Below are 24,810 nucleotides of genomic sequence, written 5' to 3'. Positions count from 1 at the left end.
TGCTAATAAACCGGTCATTAATGCTATGTAATAAACTTGACTATAATAAAACTAATAAACTAAACACTAGATTTCACTAATACCAAGTCGTACTTTCACTGGTGATACCGCAGTCGATTCTTCTTAAGCAAGTACAACTAGTTATTTTATTTAGTAAAGTAGTTTCACTCCTAATTTCTGATTTTCCAGCACAAATAATTCTTCAACTAATGATTTTGGTATTACTTCTGTAATACTTGTAGGTCAACTTCAACCTGAACTAAAGTAATACTGTTACAATATTAAAATACATCAATTACAATTTGGATTTTATACTGCTGCGTAATACTGCAGGTGTAATGAAAGTAAAACCACAACACATCATTGAGGCAACTACTTCAATTCCTGCCAGCACTTGTCTTTTTGGTCCTACAGTACTACTACTACAGATGCCACAACCTCGACAAGGATTACTCCGACTTCTAAAACAGTACAGTCCTGCCAGAACAGCATCATGACCATTGAGCCATGACTTGTACGACAGAACTACAACTATTACGATACTGAAAATATGACAATAATATCGCGATGTAAAACCATGACGACAACTACAACATCAGAATTCATTTTAAGTACTTCATTTAAAAACATCTCTGAGTGTCCTATCACTTCCACAACTCTATGACTGCTACCTCTACTTCCAGTACCAAACCTGATCCACCGTGAAACTACTACGATACGTACTTGAACAACAACCACCACGTGATTCCTCCACATGCACTGGTTTGACTAGAATAAAGCTATTTCAGTGCTGCGGGTCATGCCACGCTAAATAAGGAAAAACAGTAAAATAAAGTATAAAAACAGTGGTGTGGATGTGTACTGGAGTACTCTGCGTAGAACTGACGGGGGGAGACCGTGACGGCGCAGAAAGTAATTAGAAGCTATTTAGTGTGAATTCTATTAATGAAGAAATCAATGTGATTAGAATATGCAAAGGAGACAGTGGCCTGCTGGGATCCAGCCGTTCATTAACACGGAGAGGTGAGTCGGGCCGACCCGTCTCGCCTCCCTGCTGCTTTAGAGAGAGACGGGTTTGGAATAATCACAAGTATAAGTGCGGATGTGGCCTGGTGAAGCTGGAGGTCGGTGCCTTGTGTGAAGGTGAGTTGTTACTCTAAACATCCACCAGTGTCTTCTTCTTAACCGCGGTCGGATCTCGAGGGCAGCGGCGGCGGTGGCCAAGACGCCCGGAGTTCCCTCAGCCTCCAGTGAGTTCTGGGTCTCTTCTAAGTTGAGCGGCAGGTGCTGAACTTGGAAGAGACCCTGTCGAGGGAGACATCCTGACAGGATACCCGACACCTGTCCCCCAAGGATGCTTCCACTCAGGAGCACCCTCAGCAGGGTAGAGCCAGTTATCTGTGTGAAACAGGGTCACAAAGGTTTAGGGGTTCTAATGCGGAGAAATATTTCGAGCAGGATCCTCTGCCCCCACTCCTCTCGCCAGCAAACCTGATGACAGCGCACATGTGGAGGCGAGGCAGGAGGAAATCCTGAATCACAGCCAGAACTGCTGCTTTTCCCAAAGCACCTTGGACGTGACGGGCCACCCCCAACCCCTCCACCTGCAGGGCGGCGAGAGTGAGGTTTCTCATGGCTCCCGCTCTACGGCATGTTTGCTAGCTGCCCGTCGACATTGCTTAATTAGGCGAGGAGTTGATTAATTTGCGCTAATTGACAGCTAATTTTAAGACTCGGGGCACATCGGAGTGACATTCGTCAGGGCAGGGAGGTGATGTGAGGTCGCGTTAGCAGTGAAAGTAGACCGTGGACAGACTGAGGGGCTTGAGTCTGCCCCCCTCCCCGTGCCCTCCCGGCTGCCTCTTACATGGATGAGCAGATTTGCAGACACTGACCTGGATCCCGGAGGGCAAGGCCAGCAGAAAAGTGGGGGAAGGACTTGGGGCGAAAACAGCCACCAGTAGAGCAACGTATGGAGGGTGTCAACTTGTTGAGCAGATGGATCAATGGACAACAGTGCTGTGATTCAAGAAATGGTGAAGCAAAACCTTGGCTGTAGGGATGGATTTAGATTCCCCTGGTTCATAAGTATGGGTCCTCCTCAGAACAAGGCAATGCGAATACCCTCCTAGTCAGGCACCAGCCTCCTTGACCAAGAGAGTAGAACCTTGCAGTGTGGTCCTATTCAAGTACCACGGTCAAAAGGGATGGCCAGCAAGGACACAGAGGTCTAGGTGGTCCTTGCCTAAAGAACTCTGAACCAAGCATCTGGATTTGGTAGCAGTGGACAGCTCGGACCAGGCAAAACCGCAAGGCACAAGTTCTAGCTTACTGCTCTAGAGCACGGTAGCTTGTGTCTCTTTTGGGCAATGGCCTTCAGTGGACCCAGGGGCTGACATTTCTCTTGCCTGTTGCTCTGTAAGTCCAAGAGACAATTCCAAACCTCAGAGAAAGTGGTTCCCCTGGGTCTCCTGTACATCCTGGGTCTCTGGGTATCCTGGGTCTCCAACCGGATCCTATAAGTATAACCAGGTTTGATGTAACTCAACTGTCGAGCATGCGAGACGCAGGCAGGGGGCGAAGCCACCGAGGAAACGGCGGCCTCGGTCCGTGTGAATCGGAAAGGCGATTAGGGGCTTATTAGCGGCCCGCGGAGATGTGTAACTTGTTGGGAGCAAGCTTCCAGAGATCCAGCGACATCTCCAGCCGAGAACAGTCCGAGGCATTGTCTCACCTAATTATGCCGGACGGACTTCCTTTTGTTTGCCTTTGGCCATGCCTGTCTGATTCCCTCTGTGCCCGGCCGCCAGCGCGGACAACGGCAAAGTCTGCTAATTAGAAGAGAAATGGTCCTAGTAATTATGTCAACGTTGGTTAACGGCGACGACAATGAGAAATATTATTTTTACGCAATGTTTTGTGTGCTGGACCTTGGAGAGCTCATTAAAACCTGGAAGGAACGGAACCCTCTCACGTTGGTCGCAGGTCCAATCAGAGCTTGAGAAACGAGTTAAAAGAACGGTGACTCACAAACAGCCATTCATTTAAAAATGTATTACAACTCCACAGTAGACAAAAATCATCTTTAAAAGAGAATAAATAAGAAAAGGCAGCTTTACGTTCAGGTAGGACAACATTGGGTCGTCACCACTGAGGTGAGCCTGCTGATCTGACATTATTCATACACTGTTATCGCGGATCAAACCCACTGGGACGTCACTTCTTCTGTCTCTCCAGGATGTTCAGGAACTTTCCTCGGGTCATTTCTCTGGCTGCAAGACACAAAGCAAAACCTCACCTGTAAGTAGTCGGAATGTGTACTTGAAACTATGGACAGAACAAACTTCACACATTTGCAAGCAGTTGTGCAGACGCTGCTTAGTTATGCACAGCATGTATTTAATATCTGCAGTGTCACATTGAAAGGTAATTTACACAAACATCTGTTCGCTGCAAACACGGAAAACAGCTTCCACAGTCTCTTGATATAGTGAAGTGCTCAGACGTCCTCGTGCGTAAAGATGAGGGCTCTTGAAAGACGAGAAGGCGAACCATCGGCGTAACGATGGATGATGAAGTGGTCATGTATTGGATGTTTTAATCGGGGAGGCGATGATACCGAGAGGGAAAATCGGTACATAAAATAAAGCTATGAATGTGATGACCAATTCGTAATGTTTGTACACGGCAAACACAGACGGAAGTAGGACGGAACGAATAACGTAGCAAAGCCAGTTTTAATTTGTTTAAAAAGTGAGTGGAAAATAAGTTTAATTGTATGTTTCCAATCTAGTTTTGTGAAAAAGGTCAGCCACCTTAACAGACTTAGACTCAGGAGGCAGAAGAACAACAGTTCCAGAATGGATTTCTGATAATGACCAACAAGATTTCCTGCGAATTCCAAACGCTTACATGCCCATTCTTTCAGATGCAATCCAAAGTGACCGCAGGCGAATGAGGCACACAGATCAGTTAATGAAGTCATAACTGTGCACCTTCCTTCACTCCTGAAAAGTACCTGATCACAGAGTGAAGAGCAGAGTCTTAACTACCCCATAAAAAGCCAAAGAACTTAGATGCGACTATAAACCTGGAAGAAGTACCAGCATTTAACAAGGGCTCATAAATGGAGATAAGGCAATGACGCTGAGCACTGCCGTGATGTTCATGAGCCTCGTTGGAGTGAATTTACTCCCGTTCACAGTGGAATAGTCATCAAAGCCCAAGTGGAAAGTCTGGAAGGACATTCCAATTCCTAAGCCATTGTCAAGCCGACTTTTGGATCCACTGTTGACGCATCGATATTTGCCGTGTTAGGAGTGAGAATGTGTTGAGAGGAAATCCAGGACAGTAATTGAAGTGACGGGATACGTTCAACAACAGTCATGTCATCGCGAACAATGACATCGGAACCTTGCAAGGTGAATATGGAGACCGGAATTAAAGCGTTGACGGGAGGAAAGCAATTACCGTCCAGGTCAGATATATGATGATGTCACCAGCGGCATTTATGGTCAGAGACTATGGTGAGTCTCTTGATGAGATCACGCCGGGCCACGCCTCCAGAGACCCTGCACCCCCCCAACCCACCCTCTTTCTAATCATTGGTAGATATCATCACATTAAAAACCCCATTAAACATAAAACAACACCGATTTACGATGAAGGCAGACGACAGTTATGGCTCTCATGGAAAACTTTGCTTCTCACACCTGCTTTCTTGCCGTCTCTTGATAGGAAGCTCCTTACTTGTGGCTTATTCAACCCCCTCCGCTTCAACAACTACCCATGAAAGTGACCAGGGAGGAGCAAGACAGCTCAAGGTGGGGGACTCTCATGTCCAGAGCAGAGGGTTAATCCATGATATCACTTGTTTCAATTGATTCCATCCAACAACTATCACCCTGGTTTACATAGCACAACAGCTCCGTGGCATATCCCAGACAACAACAGCAACATCGCAGCAGAGAAATACAGTAGCTGACGTCTGACAGAGTCCTACAACCCTGGCCATCAATAGTGATTAGACAAACCCGGAGATTTGTTTAGTTGATTAGAAAGGTCAATTAGTAATTTTGCACTCAAGTTAATCAGCATCTTGTTACGACTTCCATCCATACTAAATGACACCTTATAGATCGCCTCGCCCTGTTGATTCCTGGCTGTGGTCTAATGATCATTATTGAGATTCCTTCGCCTGCGTGGCCAACTCCGTGCACAAATTAGACAGTGTGCCATTGTCCGACGGCAGTCCACTCTTATCCCAGCAATTTGTGATTATTTTCAGCCATAAATAGATGCAAACAAAGAGAGCTTAGCAGAACCATGGCGGCACCCCGCCATAATCCTGCAACTGTGTGTTTTAATATGAAGTCACCGTGAAGATTAACCTAAATCTGCAAACGGCTAAATGTGTCCAGTGGCTATTAACCATAGTGCTCGTGAGAGTTAGGTAGTTTGGTGACGACAATGCTTGTCATGAATCGAGATATAAGTACCTCAACACATGAACACTTAAGTAATACTTTTTGTTTTGGTGTCCAAGACTTTTGTATGAGATCTATAGTTTTTATTGTGTCCCTTTAGCCAAGATTCCTCACATTCATCACTGGACTAGACATTGGACCAGAATTTTCCCAACCCCCTTAAACATAGGACAAAGACCAAGGGGGGTTTCACACCACGGATTCTGCCTTGGGAAGAGGTCCGCTTTGGCTCCTGCATCCAAAATATGACCACTACAGCCTCCGGATTGAATCTCATAATACCTCCTTGAAACTAAAACGTAGCTTTGTCTATGAGAAAATAGTTCATTTTATTGAACTGTTAGATCCTTGCTATTTTCTGATGAAAATATTCTGTCTGGACTTGAAGCTTCAAATGGAGAAAGACCATATTAGAGTTTGAAATGTTTAAGCTCTATTCTGAAAACAGCCATTGTGGATGTGCCTTGTTGGTCTTTTGGGTGCAATAGAAAACAAAACCATGTGTATAATATTTTATGTTTATCCACCGTCCCCAAGAAGTTTACAGCTAAGAAATGAATACTGCAGATTTTCCTGACAACTTGATGCAAAAATTTCATGCAGAATTTCCAACACAGTAGCAAAATACAACCTTTCTACATGAGATGCTCGAATCCGATCAAATTTGATGATCGTCTTTCTCTAATACCTTTATTATTTTTGATCAACATATTAGCAGCCATTATTAACACTCATCACATCCCACTTGGTTTTCAACCGACTGTGACAGAGGTGCGGATTAATTAGTTCCATCGCTTCAGTGAACGCATCACAGCTGCGCGTTAGTTTATTAAAAAAGAGACTAAACACCACCGTTGGTTTTAAATCCTCTTCAGCGTTTCACAGCCTGAAAAAAAAACTCAGTGGAAGGAGCTCTGTATGCAGATGCAGAGCTTTAACATCTCACTTTGCTCTCGTTTATGGCCAGTGATCTGGGTGTCATTGTCACCCCCACCACCCCCCCGATCCCCCTGCCGCCTCCCTGACTCCCTTGTGTGTGAAATGATCGTAATCATATCTCGGTCGCCTGCTTCACCTCACTTGATGGCTCCCTCTCTCCATCTCTGTGAGCTGCAGGACCCCAGTTAGCTGGGAAAGACAGATGACCACCCGGGTTAACTGGAGTCCTGGACCTCGGCCCTGACTGCCCCGATCCACTTTCATTAAGAGCCGCGAGGACTTATCTGACCCTCGCTGCTCATCTCCGAGTGCTGCTCGGCTATTACGGCCTGTAAGCTTTATTTAATGGATTTAACATCCACTTTCACCGCCCTCCTCCCGAGGGGGGGGACAAGGGAGATGGAACGCGCAAACACACCAGCGCCAACCCCCTTTGCCTCTGCCCTGCTACACACACCTGACGCTCATGTTTGTGTTCAAAATTCAATTACCCACTTATTGATACTTCACAGGGATATTTAAGATGCAGACACGAGCTGTGATTTCCCCCGGGAGCCACCGGTTCCTCTTTATGTCCCACCCGAGAGATCCCCGCCCCTCCCGCGCTTCCTCCGACACACACACCAAAACAAACACATCTGCACCTCCCTGCCACCGCCCCGGCCCGTTGGAGAGGTGTCCCTATTAATAGGCAATCAGTCAAAAATCATTCATTAAAAAGACTAAAAGGTTTTACACTCCTGCGATGATTAGCTGGGAAAGAAAATCCAATGAATTCCTAATGCCTTTATGGAAATGAGGTGTCATTTCCGATCTGCTCAGGGTGGCGGCAGGCAAGCAGAATGGAGGAGTGTGTGCGTTTGTGGGAGAAGCTTCAGAACACTGATCTTGTCTGCAAAACACAGCGACGCACTGACAACTGCTGAGGTTTCTACATCAAACAGGACGGACAAACATTTGCCGTTTACAGTGCAAGTACACACTCTTTCATCAGACTGACACTTCAAATTTACCTTCAGTAATTTCTAAACCGTGACCTCAGAAAACGGCAAAAGCACCCCACAATTACTTCTTCTCAAGCTCCCTTTCACACCATAACATCCTGTCATACAAGTTTTAATTTGTATTATATGTCACAAAGCTAACACAATGCATTTGTGCCACATTCAAATTTTCTTATTTTATTTCCAGTGACTGGAAAGGAGTCATGGTTTGCATTCAACAACACAATATTCTTCACTCAATCTTCAAAAGCTTTTAAATATTTATAGTCTTAAATTAGATTTCACTCACTTAAAAAATGCAAGTGTGTTAGTAGGAGAAGGAGCTATTTGTTTCACTGCGTGTACTTGGTTTGAAGACACTCTTTCTCCATCCTCAGCTACTGTCAGGATGGACAAGGTCGCCTTCTGCCTAATTCTCTCAACAATCTGAACTGTGACTAGGCTAGAAGGAGAGGAGAAACAATGCCATCCAGTTTTCTCTTTTGCATTCTTGACACTTTCTTCTCAGCTTCGCTCTGTTTGGTCATTGTAATGACAAGTGGGTTTGAGTCTGGTTCTCTGAGGGCTTCAGCATAACTGGCATATGTCAAGGGGAAGTACTTCAGTTATGGGTCAGTGTGGGATTGTTCTCTCTTGCGAGGGTTTCCTCTGTGCACTCAGATTTCCTCCCATACTTCAAAAACACAACAAAATGAACTCACCATAAATAGTAGTAGGTGTGCACGGTTGTGTTTGCATGTGTACCGCGACAGCCATTCGCCTCTCAACCCCAGTAGCTGGACAGCAATACGGCTCACACAATTTCTTTTAACCACAGTGCAACTTATAATGGAGCAGCGAGTAGCATCGAAGAGCTCGCTCTCACTGGTTCATAGATGGTGTTGCCCCATGCAGTTTTTAAATGCAAGGAAACGCATCCTCGAGTCTGTCACACAGGTTGCAGTTCTCCATCATCACCACAGCCAGACCAAGCCAGAGATATAAATCAAGAAAAGCAAGCATCAAGATGCGAAGAAGAGCGACAGCTACAGCACAGGTGACTTTCTGCTTTGAGGCTAATTCCATCCGCCATCCTCTTGTCAAACGTTGAAGCCAGAGAAATAAGCGGTGAGCAGAGTGGAGAGGAAGAAGAAGAGCAGCAGCAGCAGCTTCCTCATGCTGCTGTCGACACGGACACTTCATAACCGCCCACCCCGTGGTCAAACCTGCCCTGATGGATTGATGGAGGCACATTAGCACCAGAGGGTCTCGCTGAGCGCAATCACATTCAGCGTTGCGCACTTGTAATAGGCCTGAGATTGATCCTGAGGAGGAGGAGGAGGCCATGAATACAGAGCCATTAGGAGCTGTCATGGAGCCGCGACCTTCAGCCTCACCTTCACAGCCTCACACGCACCACTGGGGTCAAGCACGGGTCTGTCTGAGGGGACGGGAGGCGGCTACAGGTGCCGCTGGTGTTGCACAGTCGCTTTTTAAAGAGAGTAATTCAAATTCAAAATGTCCACAGTCAGGCCCAAGGGCAGCCAATGATCACATTTCAGGGACTTTAACATGTTAACAATGTCATTAAAGACAAAAACAAAGGACACAAATAACCGAATCATCACAGAAACCATCTCTCGCTGGGAACAGCAAAACAACTCCAGGTGCACCACTTTATCTGTGGGACTAATAAAGATGATCTAATCTAATATCATGACCAAAACATCCATGATGAGATTGCGCTGATGGATGGAAAACAGAAGTAAAACTATACTAATATTTGCGAATTTGAAATGTGCAACTATTATCCCCCCCATTTCCCCAATTGAATGATGACTCGAAAGAATAAGCTTTAGTTGCCGGTCTGCATGTGATTCAGCGACTCTGCCTCAGGGAGAAACCCACTCGCTGCCGAATCATTTGTTGATTCATAACAACATATGAATAAACAAGACAATCAAACACCACGTAATCATCAGCAAAGCAGAGCATGGAGCCCCTCCCACTGACTAAGGTGTTAATCTGACCACAAGTGTGGTGCAGAACCATCAACAGGGTAGCGGGATCAGTAGTAGAGACCCTCCGTTCGTCCCGAAGGGGCACTCGGCTTTCAATTACCTCCAATAACAGCACTTATCACTGAGCTCAGTGCTCCCTCGGGACCCCCGGGTTTGATGCCCACGCTCAGCCGCCCACGACACTGGAAATTCATCAAGGGGGCGGAAAACCAGCTGCGGCCTGAGGCCGAGGCACGCGTCGAGGCCCGGGGGGAATAGATCCGGCTGGTGTCACACATGCTTGTCTGGCGGTGGGAGGGGGCTTAACAGCCGTGTCAAAGTGTAAGAATAGCGAGAAGTAATCTGGACATATATGTTATGATGGTATCTAACTGTGGCGCGGTGTTTTCTCTGCGTGATTGTCCGCCACCCATTAACCAGCTTCCACTTTAATGGTCCACATGTCGCCGGTGGGGAGGGGCAGTAAATCCCACCCAGCCCTCGCTCTCCCATGTTTATTGGCGATGGAGGCGCGCAAACATGATGAAAAAGTAACTGAGATTTACAATCCTCTGCCGACAGCCCGGAAAAGGAGGAAAATTAAACCGGAGAGCATTAAACAGGCGGCCATTACTGCTGCTGAACTAATAATAACCAGCATTGTGTCCTGCGATCTTCAGCATACAACCCCAGTGCAAATCCTCCGCACTGGTGACAGACAGTCAGCATCTTCTTATAGGGCCGATGCATCATTCTTCAGCTTTTTAGGAATGGTACGGAGAATCAAGTCCAAATCAGAGTTCATCGGATTAAACTGAGATACAAACAGTAAGTTGACATGGCAGACCCCCGCGATGAGTGACATCTGCCAATACATATCCTTTCAGTTGATCCCTTCCTGCTTTATAACATCTCAAATTTCACACACATCATTTTCCTACACTTTATTACATCATAGTTTTTCCACAAAATCTTCTCAACTTGGTAGCATTTCTAATCCCTACTTTTATTTGCAGCATCAAGTTATTTCTCTTCTTTTGCACTCAAGAAGGAATAACAACAATATCAGCTTCATAACTCATGAAATATTATTTGTTATTATGACCAAACCTGTCGTCTATTTCACAGGAATTACTTTCCTCCTACTACATTGTGACACTGCAGAATCAATGTTATTGAAATTTACATAATATATGGATTGAAGACCCAAAAATCCTGTGTGTCATCGATCAGTAAATATGTGACTAGCATATTATGCTTTCTTAAAAACAATGTCTTCAGTAAAAAACAAAGTCAAATGGTGCTTTTCTTCCTCTCCTTTTCCATTTTTGGCAGAGCAGACTCAGCCAAACGTGCATGACTGTCCCCACAGGTTACAAAGAGATTTGGATCTATTCATGACAAGGCTCCGTCATGATCGCAATATCTCACGATAGCAAAGCACCGGCTGTGAACTGGCCTTGAGATGCGGAAGGGAACACTTCTGTTCTTTGGAATTGGAATTTAAGGGGGTGTCTTAAAACTAGTTCCCTTCCAGATGAAAGAAAACCATGAGACTCTCCTGATCTAAATCTGAAAATCTAAAGAGCGAAATATCATGCCTAATATCAGGGCCTGCAGGTCGAATCCAAGTCTAACAAGTCATTTTAAGTGGCCTGCAAGAACTCATTCAAAGCTCAGCAGAGCTTGTTGGTATCCTGACTAAAACCACTGCTATCCTTTAAGAGGCTGTTAGAGATGATGACAGAAATGATCCAGAATCATCCAGAAATTTAAGCAGATGAAAGGAAAGGAGCTGGATGAAAAACAGAAAGGATACAGTCGTCCAAAATATTTCCTGTTCTAGCATTGTCAACAATAGATTGTTTAATAAATGTGGATTTCTGTCGGCCTGTAACTGTACTATTTAAAATTTAGACACCTGGAGTTTCACTCAAACTGCGCTCAACTTCATTGCTCAATATTAATTTTACATCAGAAAGACTCTTCTCTGTTGAGTAGTGAAACATACAAATGTGTGTTTCTCTCACTTTACACCCCAAAGACATTCCAAATGATAACATCCAAGAGGAAAATCACTGGCGTGTCCTGGCTGGTTTCTATGGTTTCATAACATCGTCCACCCTCCGCCCCCACCTGACCTGAACTCTTCGGCCTCAAAATTGGATGCGCTTTCAATATAATTAAAAGTTTCACTCGAGAAATGAGGCGATTTTTACATTTAGAAAATGATGTTGAGCTTAATTCGATTCATCAGGTCATGAAGTTCGTGCTGCATTTGGCTTATTAAAACCAGCGGGAGTTGATGCTGCACGTGACGCGCTGGAGGTCGGCGACGACAACTCAACATAATATTATCACAAACACTGTGGAGACACTTGAGAGTTGCATGGAAACACTGTAGTCACGACTATGTCATCCTTTCATTTTCATTAGTGATAATAAAGAATCTTCCATAAAGGTTTCAGAGATTTTTACGGCACCAACTGAGTCAAATAGGTGCAGAATTAACTTAAAATTAACTGTTTAAAAAATCTCAGAACTCATACAACATGCAGTTATGAAATATTGGATACATAACCTCAGCTTATGTAATAATTAGTAATAATAAGTATTAATTCCTAAAACAATTTGTTGGTATAAAAGAAAATAAGTAGTAATAATGAGTATTAATTCCTAAAACAATTTGTGAGTATAAAAGAAAATAAGTGCAATAAGTGCATGAGAAAATAAGTTTAGAAGCCAATAATGATGAGAAACTAAAAATTGAATCTGACATTTAACAATGAAATAGTAGATACATTCCAATAAGAGAAAATAGTTCTATATATATATAACTTCTTTACCCCTGAAAATATATATATATCTCCAACACTAGTTGACCTCTGAGGTACTGCTGAAGTTGCATGCTGTAAAATAAATAAAATAAATAAAACCTTCCATTGAAATGCAGTTTTTGCAGCTGCCTCTAACAGAGAAGGGTGTCCTGCTACTGATAGAATAAATTCCCATTTCCAGCACTTAACTTCATCTCTCTAATCCACACTCAGATAGGATTACGACAATGGGAAAAGTCAAGAGGGGAATGGATTAAAAACTAGATTTTGCCTCCATCAAAATGTGCCAAGGCTCGTCGAGTTTGTGACCCCGGTTTGTCAAATATATACCATAAAACATGTCTTTTAATTTGAGAAAACAGCAGACACAATTGGACATAATTGAGACCAATTTAAACTAAGTCAAAAGACCGTCTGCCATCTTCCCAACGAGCACGAGGGTAAACGCTTCAATGAAGCGTAGGCTGAGTGCGCCATCTTGTGGTGAGAGGACTGAATGAAAAATGATTTAATATAAAATAAAACTGTCAAATAATTTGGACTAAACATCAGAAGTAAATGAATGAATTAAAATGAATTAACTGATGTTTTTTAAACATTTCTGCAAGCATGTTATGTTAAAATGAAGTTACAATGTGAGGAAAAATGACTATTACAGAGAAAAAAAGCGGAATTGTTGACAGAAAACAATGCAAAAGCAGGGGCCTTTTATATTGTGCTGTGTTGAGACAATGTACCTTGTCATTATTTTCATTATTTCCGGGACTCAACGTCACCCTTTGGTACTCACATTCCTCCAGGCCGAGCTGGTAAGCCAGGTTCTGAAGTCCTTTCACTTTTTCCATCAGGTTTGGTGTTGTCAGACTTCCCAGCTCTGAGAAGAAAAAAAAAAAAACAACCCTCAGTCAAAAGGGACCACAGGTAAAGTGGAGAGGCATTGTTCTGTGTCATCATTACCTTTCAACATTTCAATGTCCTCTGTCTCCAGTTCAGCCATCCACTTAGGAGGCGAGTCACTGATGGTCTGTAGACGACGGGTATTACAAAAGCACTGTGGCGAATTTTACAGTACAAAATCGACCAGGTAACTCACGTTTTTACATGACGCCGCAAACTCTGCCACCCCAGGTACTGCAAGTCAATATTAACATGCTTTTAATCCTCGCAGATAGTTGAGAGGATTGAACTAGAGACACAAATACATACGCTGCTCAGGCCACAGGTCCGGTGAGGCACGGTCCAACTTTTCCAAACTCAGCAGAGACGTCTCAAAATCGTCACCTGACAAAACATTCATTCAAATGGAGTTTGGTTTCCTCGCATTCAACATTTATTTTCATATAACTAAAACTGTTAAAAGATTAACGATTTACGTTGTGGTTACACAAAGATAAAAAATAAAAAAAAATTTTGACAATATATGTGACAATAGACATACCCTCTTCCAATCATTTGTTCATGCATATCTTTATGTACAAGAGTGACAAAACAGTGAACATGTTTTAAGGTGTTATTTATGTAAAGAGGTTTGGGGAAATTTTCACAATGAAAGTAGAAGTGGTAGAGGGATTATTCAGTCTACACGTGTTCCAGAGACAGTACAAGTGTTTCCCTGGGTGACAGAGTTACTTAAGTGTATCCTTTTTTGCACATACAGGATTTAATGTATAGATATGTAGGTAGATAGATATGAGAACAAATGCAGCAATTTAAAAATGATAATAATAACTGCACAGGATCCAACATCTAAAATAAACACATTCAATAAAACTTAAAAAACAAGGAGGTTAATGCAATTTAAAACTGGTCGTTTTCAAGATCTTCAAGATGGGTTTAGATGGTTTGGATTTCTGGACAGTGGGAATTTTAGATTCAAAGGCAGAGAGAGCAGCTGAATGACCTCCGATCATGGTGAGGTGGGATGGAAAGTGCAGCAGGATGAGTTGGGTTTGAGAAAAAGTTGGGATATGAGGAGGTGAGGCTCTGCAAGACTTGAGTGGGATATGATTTAAAAATGAAATGTGTGAAGCTGTTTGAGGATGGGAGTGATGAGCTGACTAGAGAGGGTTCTCCTGATGGTGGGCAGCTGAATTTCACACCACTTTAACTCGGACTCCATGGCTGCTCCCTGCAATAACACTGTTTGTGATGATGATGACTCGAGCCATCATCTCATGATCAGAATTTTAGTTCCTGGTTACCACCCTACTCTCGAAAAACACTTGAGAGCAGAGGGAAGGGGTTACCACATTCCATGCAGACGATATAACTGATGAATATACAGGTTAAAATAATGATGAAAACAGCTCTGGAATTAAAATTGTGCACGTAAAACACAAAGAAATGACGTCACAGTCTTAAATATCTACACACAGGTTAAGTGCAAGAACACAAAAAGGAGCACATTCGTGCAGACAAGACGTCGAAATAGATATATATGGATATTCGAGTCTTAATTCTCACGACGCGTTTATCCTGACCTGATAAAACCGACAACATTGACAAACCTAAACAGTGAAGCTACTGACCGACGGTTCAACACCCACAACCGCCACAATACACGCAAAACCTGTGTTTTTACCACTAAAGTGTCTTCGGGTTTGAGACTACACGAGTCTTCGTCGTGTTAAATGACTCGACGGCGGTTATTTGTCGGTTTAAACACAGAATAGCGCAGTGGAGAATTAGAATTTACCTCCATTTGGCGACGCCATTTTCAGGAGAATCACGTGACGCACCACAACCAATGGCAGAAGACACTCGCAGTGTTGACGCGGCTCGTGCGATAAACTATATGGCCACTAGAGGGGGGCAGAGTGTCAGTCTTCGATTTGTTTATTGATATTAAGCAGTTTTGGAGATGGAAATTCCAGGAAAAAGGAGAGAAAGACGAACAATGAGGCTCAAGGGATGGTGAATGGTGAGTAAGCACAAGTCTGCTGAACTGCTGTGGAAGCCCCCTGAGTGGAAATCTCCAAAGATCCTCCACATTTCTTGTATGAGAGTGAAGACAAGAAAATAATCTAGACACAAAGATCTAGAAGAATATTTTAATTTATCAATGCCAACAGCAGTCAAAAGATGTAAACAATTCTGACCCTACAAGTACTGCTAAAATACACATCAACCTAGATGACTGAAGAACGAAACAGATTCCGGTGATACTTGACATGTGACCACGAACTAAGTTTACAATTTGGACTCCCAGGCACTTTGGTTTCATGGTGATCTCATTCCTCCTGCTTAAGGCGGCACAATCCGATTCTCCTGACTGAGGTGCTTTCAGTCAAAAGAAATACTTGGGTGGGTAAGTTCTACCCTCAATACAACTTAGCAAACACTACACGTGTTTCAGTCCAGGCCGAGTGCTGTCAGAACTCCCAGGATTCCATCCACTTGAGTCCAGCCATGGAGCTGCCAGCCTCGTGAGCCAGAGGTCCGGTCATGCCGTAAGAGAGCGGGTGGAACAGGTAAAAACTAGAAGAGATGGTGAATGAATCGGTAAACGATGGTCACAGATTTATACATCTCATTCCTCTGCAAGCTTTTCTGAATATATGAGAACAGCCTCAATATAATACTAACTTTTACAGAGCGTATTTGCTATCAAAATAAATAAAAATCCTGAGCGTATCACACATTTTTAAAAGGAAATGATTATATGACATGAGCATTTTCTGTTTTTAACTTTACATTTTTTTCAGTAATAAACAACATTTATGATATTTAAAGATTTGTTTCTCACTTAAATCGTGACAACAAGGATAAACTCATTTCTATTTTTAAGATCTGACAGGTAACCTGCACCCTCACCTGTAGAGAATAACAAACAGAACCGACATCTGTCCGGCTCGCTGCAGCCAATCACAGTACGGCGGGTTAAGCAGGAGGTCGGTGTTTTTAAGGAGGACATCCAGAGTAATTCCTGCGGGAACACAAACGAACAAAATCATTCCAAACTCTCCGTTTATCAAAAAGGCAAGGCCCAAGGTGAGTGGGAAGGCCAGCTGGTTGGGACAGAGGGAGAGGAGACGGAAAAGGGAGAAGTAGGAGGAGTCAAACTCAATGGCAGAGGAGCTAAAACAAGTGAAGGACCAGTCTCATACCTGACAACATGCTGCTGAAGAGCATGGCAGGGAAGTAGTGATGGTAGTAGAGGACTCGGCTCATGCTGAAGAAGGGAGCGTAGTGCAGCAGCCAGCCCAGGAAAAGAAACCCTCCTCCACGTTGTAGAACAAAACAGGACTCTGAAAGGAAACCAAGAAAAAAGGTTACCAAACACCATCATCCTGTGGTCAATACTCTCACCTTCCCTCTTGGCCCTCACAGCGATTCCTCTCTGGAGAGTGACGGAACCAACAAAGAGCAGGAGGAGATAGACACCCAAACTGCCCAGATTCAGCCACCACACCACCTGCGAAGAGGGAGAGAAATGAAGGCGGGGAAGTGAAGGACTGAAGCTTGAAGTCACTCACTGGATTTCCCAGAAGGTAAACTCGATATTCCGTTTCGTTCACTCCGGAGAACCTCAATCCCTGCACGAGAAGAAAACAGCAGTCAGCTTTGATTTGATTTATAAGATGGTAGTTGTGGAGTTCTCACCTGGTAGTTGACGGGCCAGTGCCAAGGTTTGGAGTTTGCCTCGTTGTCTTTGGGCTTCAGACCACTGTTGCCCTTTGAACACAGATTGAGTTTATAAACTCTTAATCATAGAGGAGGTTGAACAATAATGCAGCATTAACAGGTGTGGGCAGCCTCAAGGGTCCCTTCTTGGCCCTTTGAATTCAAACTGCATGCTGCTCAGATGATTCAGGAGTAAACTATCACTGACTGAAAAGAGCGATTCCACACATTCTCCATGACGCAATGTTAGTGTCAAAACTTGACACACTCCCTCATCACGTTCCCTCAGAAATGACACAGCCACTTCAACTTTCATGCCACAATTTTCTCTGTTGAATGTTGTGGTGACATTTTTGAATCCACTTTTAAGCAGCTCCTGATGTCACAGAGGTTCTACCAGACTTACTCTGACCATCACCACATGGGACTCCCATAATGACTCCAGAAATCCAGGCTTCAGGAGCGACAGACTGATGTTGGGCACTGTGAAGACCAAAAAAACCCGAGTCACATCCAACTCAAAGAGACTCAGGCGAGCTCAAGAGTCCTACATTTAGGGTTGATGTGGTCTTCAATGTTCCACTGGGAGCTCAGGGTCTCCTTCAGGTAGGGACTGCAGGTCACTTCCACCTGCTCCCAGCCCCTGAGAACAAATCACCTTGAAGCAGACGCTCCATGGAGGCAGCAGATTTCTCTCTCACCACTTGGGAAGAGTCTTTCCAGAGGAGAACAACACACATCCACTTGCTTTGTGCAGAAATCGAACTTTGCTTCGCAGAACTTTCACGAGATCTCCCTTCTGGCCGCCGCTCACTTGAATTTGCCACAGATCATTTTTGTCGCCGGTACCATTCTGGACAGAAAATAAATGACACTGACATTGCAGTCTTTTATTGACTCTTTAACAGCAAATCTAATGTTTGTGATTTCAATGTAACAATTCATCTACTCCTTTCTCACAAGTTTTTGAAAAACAAGCATGTGCCAACATTACGTAAAATAAATAGATTAAAAAACAAACTAAAAACTTTACTACATAATACTACAAAACGTTACACACAATAAAATGGAGACTCACAATCCCATATCCTGTGACTTGGAAGTGCTTCTTGGTGAGCGGAGCCTCATGTAGGTGACTGTGCAGGCTACGAGTCGTCCTAAAAAAAACAACAAAACTCCTTACACAAGCTTTAAAAAAACACTTAAAAATGGTCTTTATGCATACTCTTTGTGCTCTAGTTTGATGATGTCACCATGGCGAACCAGCTCAGGCACTCCTGATGGATCTTTCAATCCGAAAGAATGAGACTTTGTTAAAAGCAAGATCATGAATCAAAAGGTTCCTCTCCTCACCATCGTTCCCGCTGGGTCTGTGAACCAGCCACAGGTTGTTGTAGTCCTTGTGCAGGTAGGCAGTCACCTGCACACATTGAAGAGCCATGACAGGTGACAACAGCTGATAGAAGTCGGAGGTCTGTGTGAACACTAACCTGCTGCTGCTTTGCTCCAACCCCCTCGGGGTATAGGTGCCAGTGAGAGTGCAGGTAGCCGCCCGCGATCTGCAGGTTTTTCACAGTAATGGTGGAGCCGTATGCCAGGTCTGCGGCAGGACAACTTAGATAAGGTCTAACTCCAAATTAGCCTCAGGATGGGAACTAAAGACTCACACTCTGGCATCGACGCATTGTGCAGATTGTTCCCAATCAGACGAGACTGGAAGGCAGAACTGAAGAAACCATCTCCTGGTCCACTGATGACAGAAAAGGTAAACATATGTAGTTTTATCAGACCGCTGACTTCAAGGTTGTATCAAGCTGTCCATCGCAGTGGATGGTCACCTTTTATGCAGGACGACAAAGTGAAGGGCAAATATCGTGACATAGATGAGGAGTGGGAGCAGGATGAGGGCAGCAACCCGAGCCAGGAAGTGCTTGAATATCTCCATCTGAAGCCAGCCAAATTCAAGATGATGAAAATCTGTCTAGGTCCTTGTGAAAACAGATCTCTGCGATTTACCAGTGACAAGCTCAAGTCCCCAAAAAGCCTCCAGAGGTCCGAGACAGTGTTGAGTCCCACCAGCAGGATGACAAAGAGACCCACAAACTTCACCCCGAGGGCTCCAGAGAGACTCACACCAGTCAGGAGCATCCACATCCACCACAAGGAGCAGAAAGGCCTGGAGGTCAAAACGGAAATGCATTGCTTTGTGACACATCAATTCAGTCAGCCATGAAATACAGTTTGGATCCGTCAGATTTTCATCTTAAGTGAACAAGGTCATTTTCTGCAATGGATCAAGCTTTTGATTTGGTCGAACAACATACATAAATTTAAAAAAGAAAAGTAAAGTTAAATAGATAGAAACATATTTAGCAGGCCACATATCTTCAAAACAAAAATTACAGCCTTTTATTTACTTATAATTTGTGTCTGTTTTTCACTTATATTTTGCGGGAAAAAGATTTAATAGCAACAGTTTTACCAAGCAGTAGGCTCATAAAAAACCCAATATAAAATTTTTGCTTTCAAAGGCAATGAAACCCAGAATAATAAAAAATAAATTGGACACAAGTTACCCACCTGTGCTGCAGCTGGTTGAACTTGACTGTACACAGCACAGCAGCCATGATGAAGAACATGAGAATGGGATCCAGGAGGATGTACTGAGAGATGGTGAGGCAGCCGGTGTCTGACAGGATGTGGAAACACACCAGTTGAGTCGCTCAGCATCCATTAAACTGTCCAAATCAAAATGGCTCATAGTTTGACCAAACTCACCAAAAATGAGCAGAGATGCAGTGATGAGTGCAGCAGAGAGGGACTGAGACAAATCCAGCACAATTTGGAAGGCGAATATTGGGAGGAAGGAGGCCAGACCTGCACAGAACTGGAAGGAATGAAATCTATCAGCACTGGCTTTTCAGCACTAAAAGAACAAATCATAACCATACCCCTCTCATTCCCAGGTAGTTGTGATGTTCATATTTATCTCCCGGTTTCAAGAAGGGAAATGTACCGTCGTAACCTGTCAGGTAACCGGCGAGACCGATGAGCATCTGGGGGTGAAGAACATAACAGTCCTGCTGTGAGAATCAACCCCTTTTTCCCTTCACAGCGTACATACACCAACCTTTCCGAGAGGAGGGTGGACATCAAAAAAGAAGGTCCTGTTGATGTAGAAGCTTCCCATCTTGCCAAAGTGAGTCTCATCCCAGCTGCAACCGGTTCAGTCGATGTAAGACCCATCCAAGTAAGACTTAAAATTCCCACTCACCACACATGAGGAGGTTCTGACAGTCTGTAGAAACGTGTGGCGAAGGAGAGACCAGCCACCATCAGCATCAGCAACGCTTTGTTTGGAGCTGCGCCACCTTTTCCTCTGGTCGTCTTTTGACTGTGGGTTCCATTTGAGGAAACACCGGCGTCTTCTGACAGCAGTTTTGCATTCGCATCATTCACTGAAGACTGGTGTTGACTGTGAGGGCTCTCAGACGTGTCTACGTGAGGTTTTCTGTGTCGTAACTTCGAAATATCTCTTGCCATTAGGACTCAGTATTCAGATGTTCGTATCCATATCCACGCACCAACCATACAGTCGCGTTTAGTAAATAGCTAGATGGCGGCTAGCATCGCTAAACACGCACAAATACTGGACAACACTTCTAAAACTGTCACTGAACGCAACACATCACCGCAGCTGCGCATTATTTAACTGAATTACGGAGCTATACACAACTCCAGCAGCGAAAGAACATTAGCAACATGTCAAAACAAAGACAAAACGCTAGCAAAAACAAACTAAAACAGTTTGTTTACAGTCGCAATGCCGCACTCGCGACAGAAGAAAACCAGACGCGTGTTTGAGTGAGGGGTGTTCTGGGAAATGTATTTCTCTAGTGAGGGGGTGAACGAGCAAACAACAGTTGTTCAACTTCATTTCCCGAGATCCTTCGCGAACCGTGACACGTCACTAGGCAACGCAGCGAGAATGAGGAGCTTATACTGACCGCTAGAGAGCAGTGTCGTCACGTAACTAATATAAGACTCACATATAGAATTATAATATTTATTATTTAATTGTTTTTGTAAACTTATTGTGGGTTAAAATTTAGCTGAAAATAATTTTCCAAAACTGGGAATCCAAAGTAAAATTGGAAACGTGATAGAAAATTAAGACACTAAAGACAAGTAAAACAAATGCAGATTATTATTATTATTATCAATATTAGAAATATACGAGCTGTCCCTTTGAGTGACCCACCCCTTGCCCCCATTGTGTTTTTATTGTTCATTTCATGCGGAAATTCTTCAAGGTAGATGAACACACACAAATGTTCACACAGCAGTTTCTTATATATATATTTTTATTGACTGATAATGTTTACAGTCAACAGGTAAACAACATTCTCGATGGCATCAACTTCACAACAAGGTTATTGCGGTATGAAAAAGGCCTTAAAAAACTCCACTGTCCTGTCCGGGTGAATAACCAAAGCACACTAAAGATGCAGCGTTTATGTTGATGGATGCATGTGAGTTGCATAAATTGTGAACCAGCTGAATAGAAATTAGACATTTGATCAGTGTGTTAAGCTCATGAAACCATAAATTTTGTCATTTTCTTGAAAACAAAAGCCGACACCACTGAACCAAAATGATGCTGTGATACATTCAGAACATTCATAGCCATGAGTCATCAGACGTTGTCGCAGAAGCGTTGTGGTGATCGGACATCTGTGGTCGGAACAGTGCAGCCACTTCCAACAAATATATATAAATTCATATTCTGCTCCACAGGGCAGGGTTATACACAAACACTTCCTCTGGTACAGTGTCAGCCACTCTCCTCAAACATACAAACAGAAAGGCATAAAAATAGCATTTGTTTTTACAGAAATGTATAAATCTACAAGAAGCTATAATTTTTTTTTTTTAAAGTATGATTGGTTGTGCTATAGGGAATATGTAACAAAATAATACATAGTACTAGAGCTGTACAAAATACACCAAACCTCAAGCTTTTGTCTGTTTATGCACACGAGGGAACCGTCGGGTCAGACATGGGTGAGCGGCAGTGAAGACAGTGTTTCTCCGGGTGTCGTTTTTCAACTAACTTTATCCTTAAATCGAGTCATTCATTGCTTATTCCGTTGCTTTTGCACTTGAAAACAGGAGATCTTACATCCAGTTTCAGCAGAACTGAGGTGACACAGCTGAAACAGTCTTCAGTTCGCAGAATACCTAGCTATTTGGTGTGTGGGAGGAAACCAGTGTTCAGTAGGGGATGTGCGGCACATCAAGAAGAAGCAGGTTCTGACAGATATTGCTCATTTTTAAGTTTTGTGGCCAGATCAGCAAAACCTTTCAATCCACGGAGCTTGTACATTGGCAAACCAAAACCTCACCTTCACCTCCAACGTGGTAGTGAAGGGTTGATGAGGTTTCATGAAACAGCGTCCTGATTTTCAGAGACCACCAGATGGCGATGTCTGCTGGTTTTGACTTGAGCGACCAATTCAATGAATCCTCACATCATTTCTAAACATCCCTCTCTGAAAATGAAGACACTGTTTCATCGACCCCTGCAATACTGTTTCATGATACCTCATCTCCCCATCACTGACATGTGGCAGGCTGTTCTACCTCAGGCTGAGATGATAAATGTCAACAACTAATCTGGAGCTCTGACACCAAAAAGTATTTTCAGCCCTTAAAAGAAAATATTCCGGGACTCTCAACTGAAGATAAAACTTTGTACCCAAGCGTCAAACCATTTTTCCCATATGAAGAATCTGTAAACTGATAATGAAGAGCTTTTTCAGCAGCTTATCTGTTGCTGGGTCGTGGCTCCATCTGGCCCTTCAAGGTTTCACCCACCACAGTTCTGAATGAGCACTTTCAAGACATTCCTGGCTCACGGTTGCTGCCTTCCTTCCTCACAGTTTGCCCAGTGCTATTGAATATTATTGTGGAGGAATATCTTCTTTTTGTAGTTGACAGTCCCACACAGAACTTCTGAGCCTCTTTGTCCTGTAAGGACACCCACTTTAGGAGTAATAGTACAGTGTAAGTCTTGTTTATGAGCTTAGGCAATGGCAGAAACGTTGAAGCTTTGTCTTCTAGCTTAACTCACTTTGAAGGAAGGCCATTAAGGTTTTATAGCCCCATAGACGTGTTGTGAACAAATCAAATATACCTGTACAAGAGGAAGGACTGTCACACACATTCGGTTCCTAATAGTTGGGATCAAAACATTACCGTAAAATGTAACCGTCAACACTGGCGTCCATTGACATAATAGTGGTGTGCAGGTTTCTGTGGCCCTAGCAGGACTTCTTCACCGAAGTCCGTCGCTCAAAATGCTGAAGTAAAGAAGGCAGCTTGCTTGGTTTGCGGAGGCCCGACAGTTAAAAGAAATAAATAACACAACAATAAAAAGTGACAAAGAGGATAAAGTGGAAAGCAACTTGCAGACGGTAACTCCATCCAACTCCACCTCAGTTTGTAAGAGAAACCCCTAATGCGGCGATGTCGTCCTCCAGATGTCAAGAGGACGTGTTTTCGATGAGTCCACGGGGTGTCCTTCCAGAGGTTAGTTGTCTCTGACCCTGAGCTCAGACACCGGGATGGCTGGGATGCATTTGTGTGGTTGGGCAGACGCCACGAAGCCAGGCGAGCAAGTGCACTTGTAGGAGCCTTCCGTGTTGGAACACTGTCCGTTCTCACACAAGGGGACTTTGTCGCTGATGTCTTCACACTCGTTGATATCTGGAAAAGAACAAAAGAGAAGAGTCAAACCACTCAGCTCCTGCCAGGTCCCAGGTCACACACTTCACTGGCAGAGTCTCATTACCTTTTGAGTCCATGACAAGTCAAATATTGTGTTTATTAAGTTTTAATATGGCGTGACATGAGTGCCCACGCTGTCATGGTCTCCTGAGTCAGAACCATGAAATCTCTGTCCAAGGAAAAGGTTGGTGGACGAAGTTCGTGAGTTCAAAAGCTTCGGATTTGGGAGTTGGTTGCTGAACAAATTCCCAGCAACAGCGCAAATAAAGCAGGGGTTCTTAACCTTTCTGATCTCGGGGCCCACCTTTCCCAGAACAAATGGACCCGGGGGCCCATTCAAGTAGTAGAACTGATTCTTGACTCTTGATTTCATTTGTCATCAATAACCACATTTAATCTACTGACACGTAAACAAACCAAAACCTTGTGAAATGACATGAAACCAATGCGATCATTGCAAAGATATTTCCAACCAGCAGCAGAACCTGGTGCAAGTCATATTTATCAAATTGACTAAATAAAAAAAAGAAAAAAAATACACTTGATGCAAACTGTCAGGAAAAAACGGAATACAATTTTGAATACAATAAAAATTATATCATAAAATACAAACAATATATTTTATTCCTACTCAAAAGAAGATATAAATAAAGCGTAAAAGAAAGTATCGCCATAAAATTAATTTTCAAAACTGCTTCATGAACAGTTTTTACTGTTGGGGGAAGCATCACTTTCTTTATCATTTTTTCTTTTCAAGAACTTCTCCATAGTTGTTAACTATCACAGATTTGCAGCTGTCAAGTCAATTCAGTGACATACTACTGCCACCATACGTGGCTAATATATTCAAACTGAGCGTCTCGCAGCCCTCAAGGCCCAAAGGTGTAAGACAAAAAAACTTTTAGCAGCCCTCTAGGAGGCGCTAACCATGGGCCCTGGCCCTATGGTTTAAGAGTTACAGGTATAAAGAAGGCTATTGGCTTCATAATCTTATTATCCTTGTTAAAGACATCCTTTATTCCCATGTTTTAGTGCCTTTGTCTGCCTTTTATGGAAGACTAATAATTTTATTATTGTTCTTTTAAACATTAGCTTCGAACATTTAGCTTGAAAATTGACATCATTTTTTACATCAGGCCACAAAAAGCAGAAT

The 24,810-nt window shown here is 43.4% G+C and overlaps 3 protein-coding genes across 4 annotated transcripts in view; all 3 read right to left on the bottom strand.

The window, feature by feature from the left end:
• Positions 1-852: 852 nt before the first annotated feature.
• On the bottom strand, positions 853-14,987 carry lin52 (lin-52 DREAM MuvB core complex component). Its single transcript, XM_053844841.1, has 6 exons — positions 14,941-14,987; positions 13,452-13,526; positions 13,339-13,376; positions 13,203-13,269; positions 13,036-13,119; positions 853-3,272 (listed from the first exon to the last, which is right to left on the bottom strand). Exons 1-6 carry the CDS (start codon positions 14,957-14,959, stop codon positions 3,217-3,219), a joined length of 339 nt encoding a protein of 112 aa, XP_053700816.1. The 5' UTR covers positions 14,960-14,987; the 3' UTR covers positions 853-3,216.
• A 301-nt stretch (positions 14,988-15,288) lies between these two features.
• On the bottom strand, positions 15,289-20,727 carry pomt2 (protein-O-mannosyltransferase 2). The gene is made up of 21 exons (XM_053844837.1): positions 20,143-20,727; positions 19,999-20,083; positions 19,820-19,924; positions 19,647-19,755; positions 19,449-19,557; positions 18,885-19,044; positions 18,707-18,813; positions 18,536-18,618; positions 18,359-18,468; positions 18,222-18,288; positions 18,094-18,154; positions 17,947-18,025; positions 17,570-17,721; positions 17,420-17,511; positions 17,275-17,351; positions 16,848-16,919; positions 16,721-16,780; positions 16,554-16,659; positions 16,352-16,492; positions 16,059-16,170; positions 15,289-15,722 (listed from the first exon to the last, which is right to left on the bottom strand). Exons 1-21 carry the CDS (start codon positions 20,409-20,411, stop codon positions 15,617-15,619), a joined length of 2,262 nt encoding a protein of 753 aa, XP_053700812.1. The 5' UTR covers positions 20,412-20,727; the 3' UTR covers positions 15,289-15,616.
• Positions 20,728-21,224: 497 nt separating this feature from the next.
• Positions 21,225-24,810, bottom strand: part of LOC128747193 (latent-transforming growth factor beta-binding protein 2) — a 110,364-nt gene continuing 106,778 nt past the window's right edge. For both annotated transcript variants that reach the window (XM_053844870.1, XM_053844871.1), the window contains one exon: positions 21,225-23,636. In XM_053844870.1, coding sequence (XP_053700845.1) covers positions 23,461-23,636 — 176 coding nt within the window. In that variant the 3' untranslated portion in view covers positions 21,225-23,460. The remainder of the gene's footprint in view (positions 23,637-24,810) is intronic.

Source organism: Synchiropus splendidus, chromosome 16 (genome assembly GCF_027744825.2).
Source record: "Synchiropus splendidus isolate RoL2022-P1 chromosome 16, RoL_Sspl_1.0, whole genome shotgun sequence".
NCBI classification, from domain to species: domain Eukaryota; kingdom Metazoa; phylum Chordata; class Actinopteri; order Syngnathiformes; family Callionymidae; genus Synchiropus; species Synchiropus splendidus.
Note: the sequence above shows the minus strand (reverse complement) of the source record. Positions and strands in the feature narration are given on the sequence as shown.

What these genes read in the sequence shown, in the direction of transcription:
- lin52 (XM_053844841.1), bottom strand. An exon ending in GGACCTGTGGCCTGAGCAGC is followed by an intron (nt 13,377 to 13,451) that starts GTATGTATTTGT and finishes ATTGACTTGCAG; the next exon opens with TACCTGGGGTGGCAGAGTTT. An exon ending in GGACATTGAAATGTTGAAAG is followed by an intron (nt 13,120 to 13,202) that starts GTAATGATGACA and finishes TTTTCTTCTCAG; the next exon opens with AGCTGGGAAGTCTGACAACA.
- pomt2 (XM_053844837.1), bottom strand. Translation starts at nt 20,411, where the DNA reads ATGGCAAGAGATATTTCGAAGTTACGACACAGAAAACCTCACGTAGAC. An exon ending in CAATGCGTCGATGCCAGAGT is followed by an intron (nt 18,469 to 18,535) that starts GTGAGTCTTTAG and finishes GTCCTGCCGCAG; the next exon opens with ACCTGGCATACGGCTCCACC. An exon ending in AAGTCACAGGATATGGGATT is followed by an intron (nt 17,722 to 17,946) that starts GTGAGTCTCCAT and finishes TTTTCTGTCCAG; the next exon opens with AATGGTACCGGCGACAAAAA.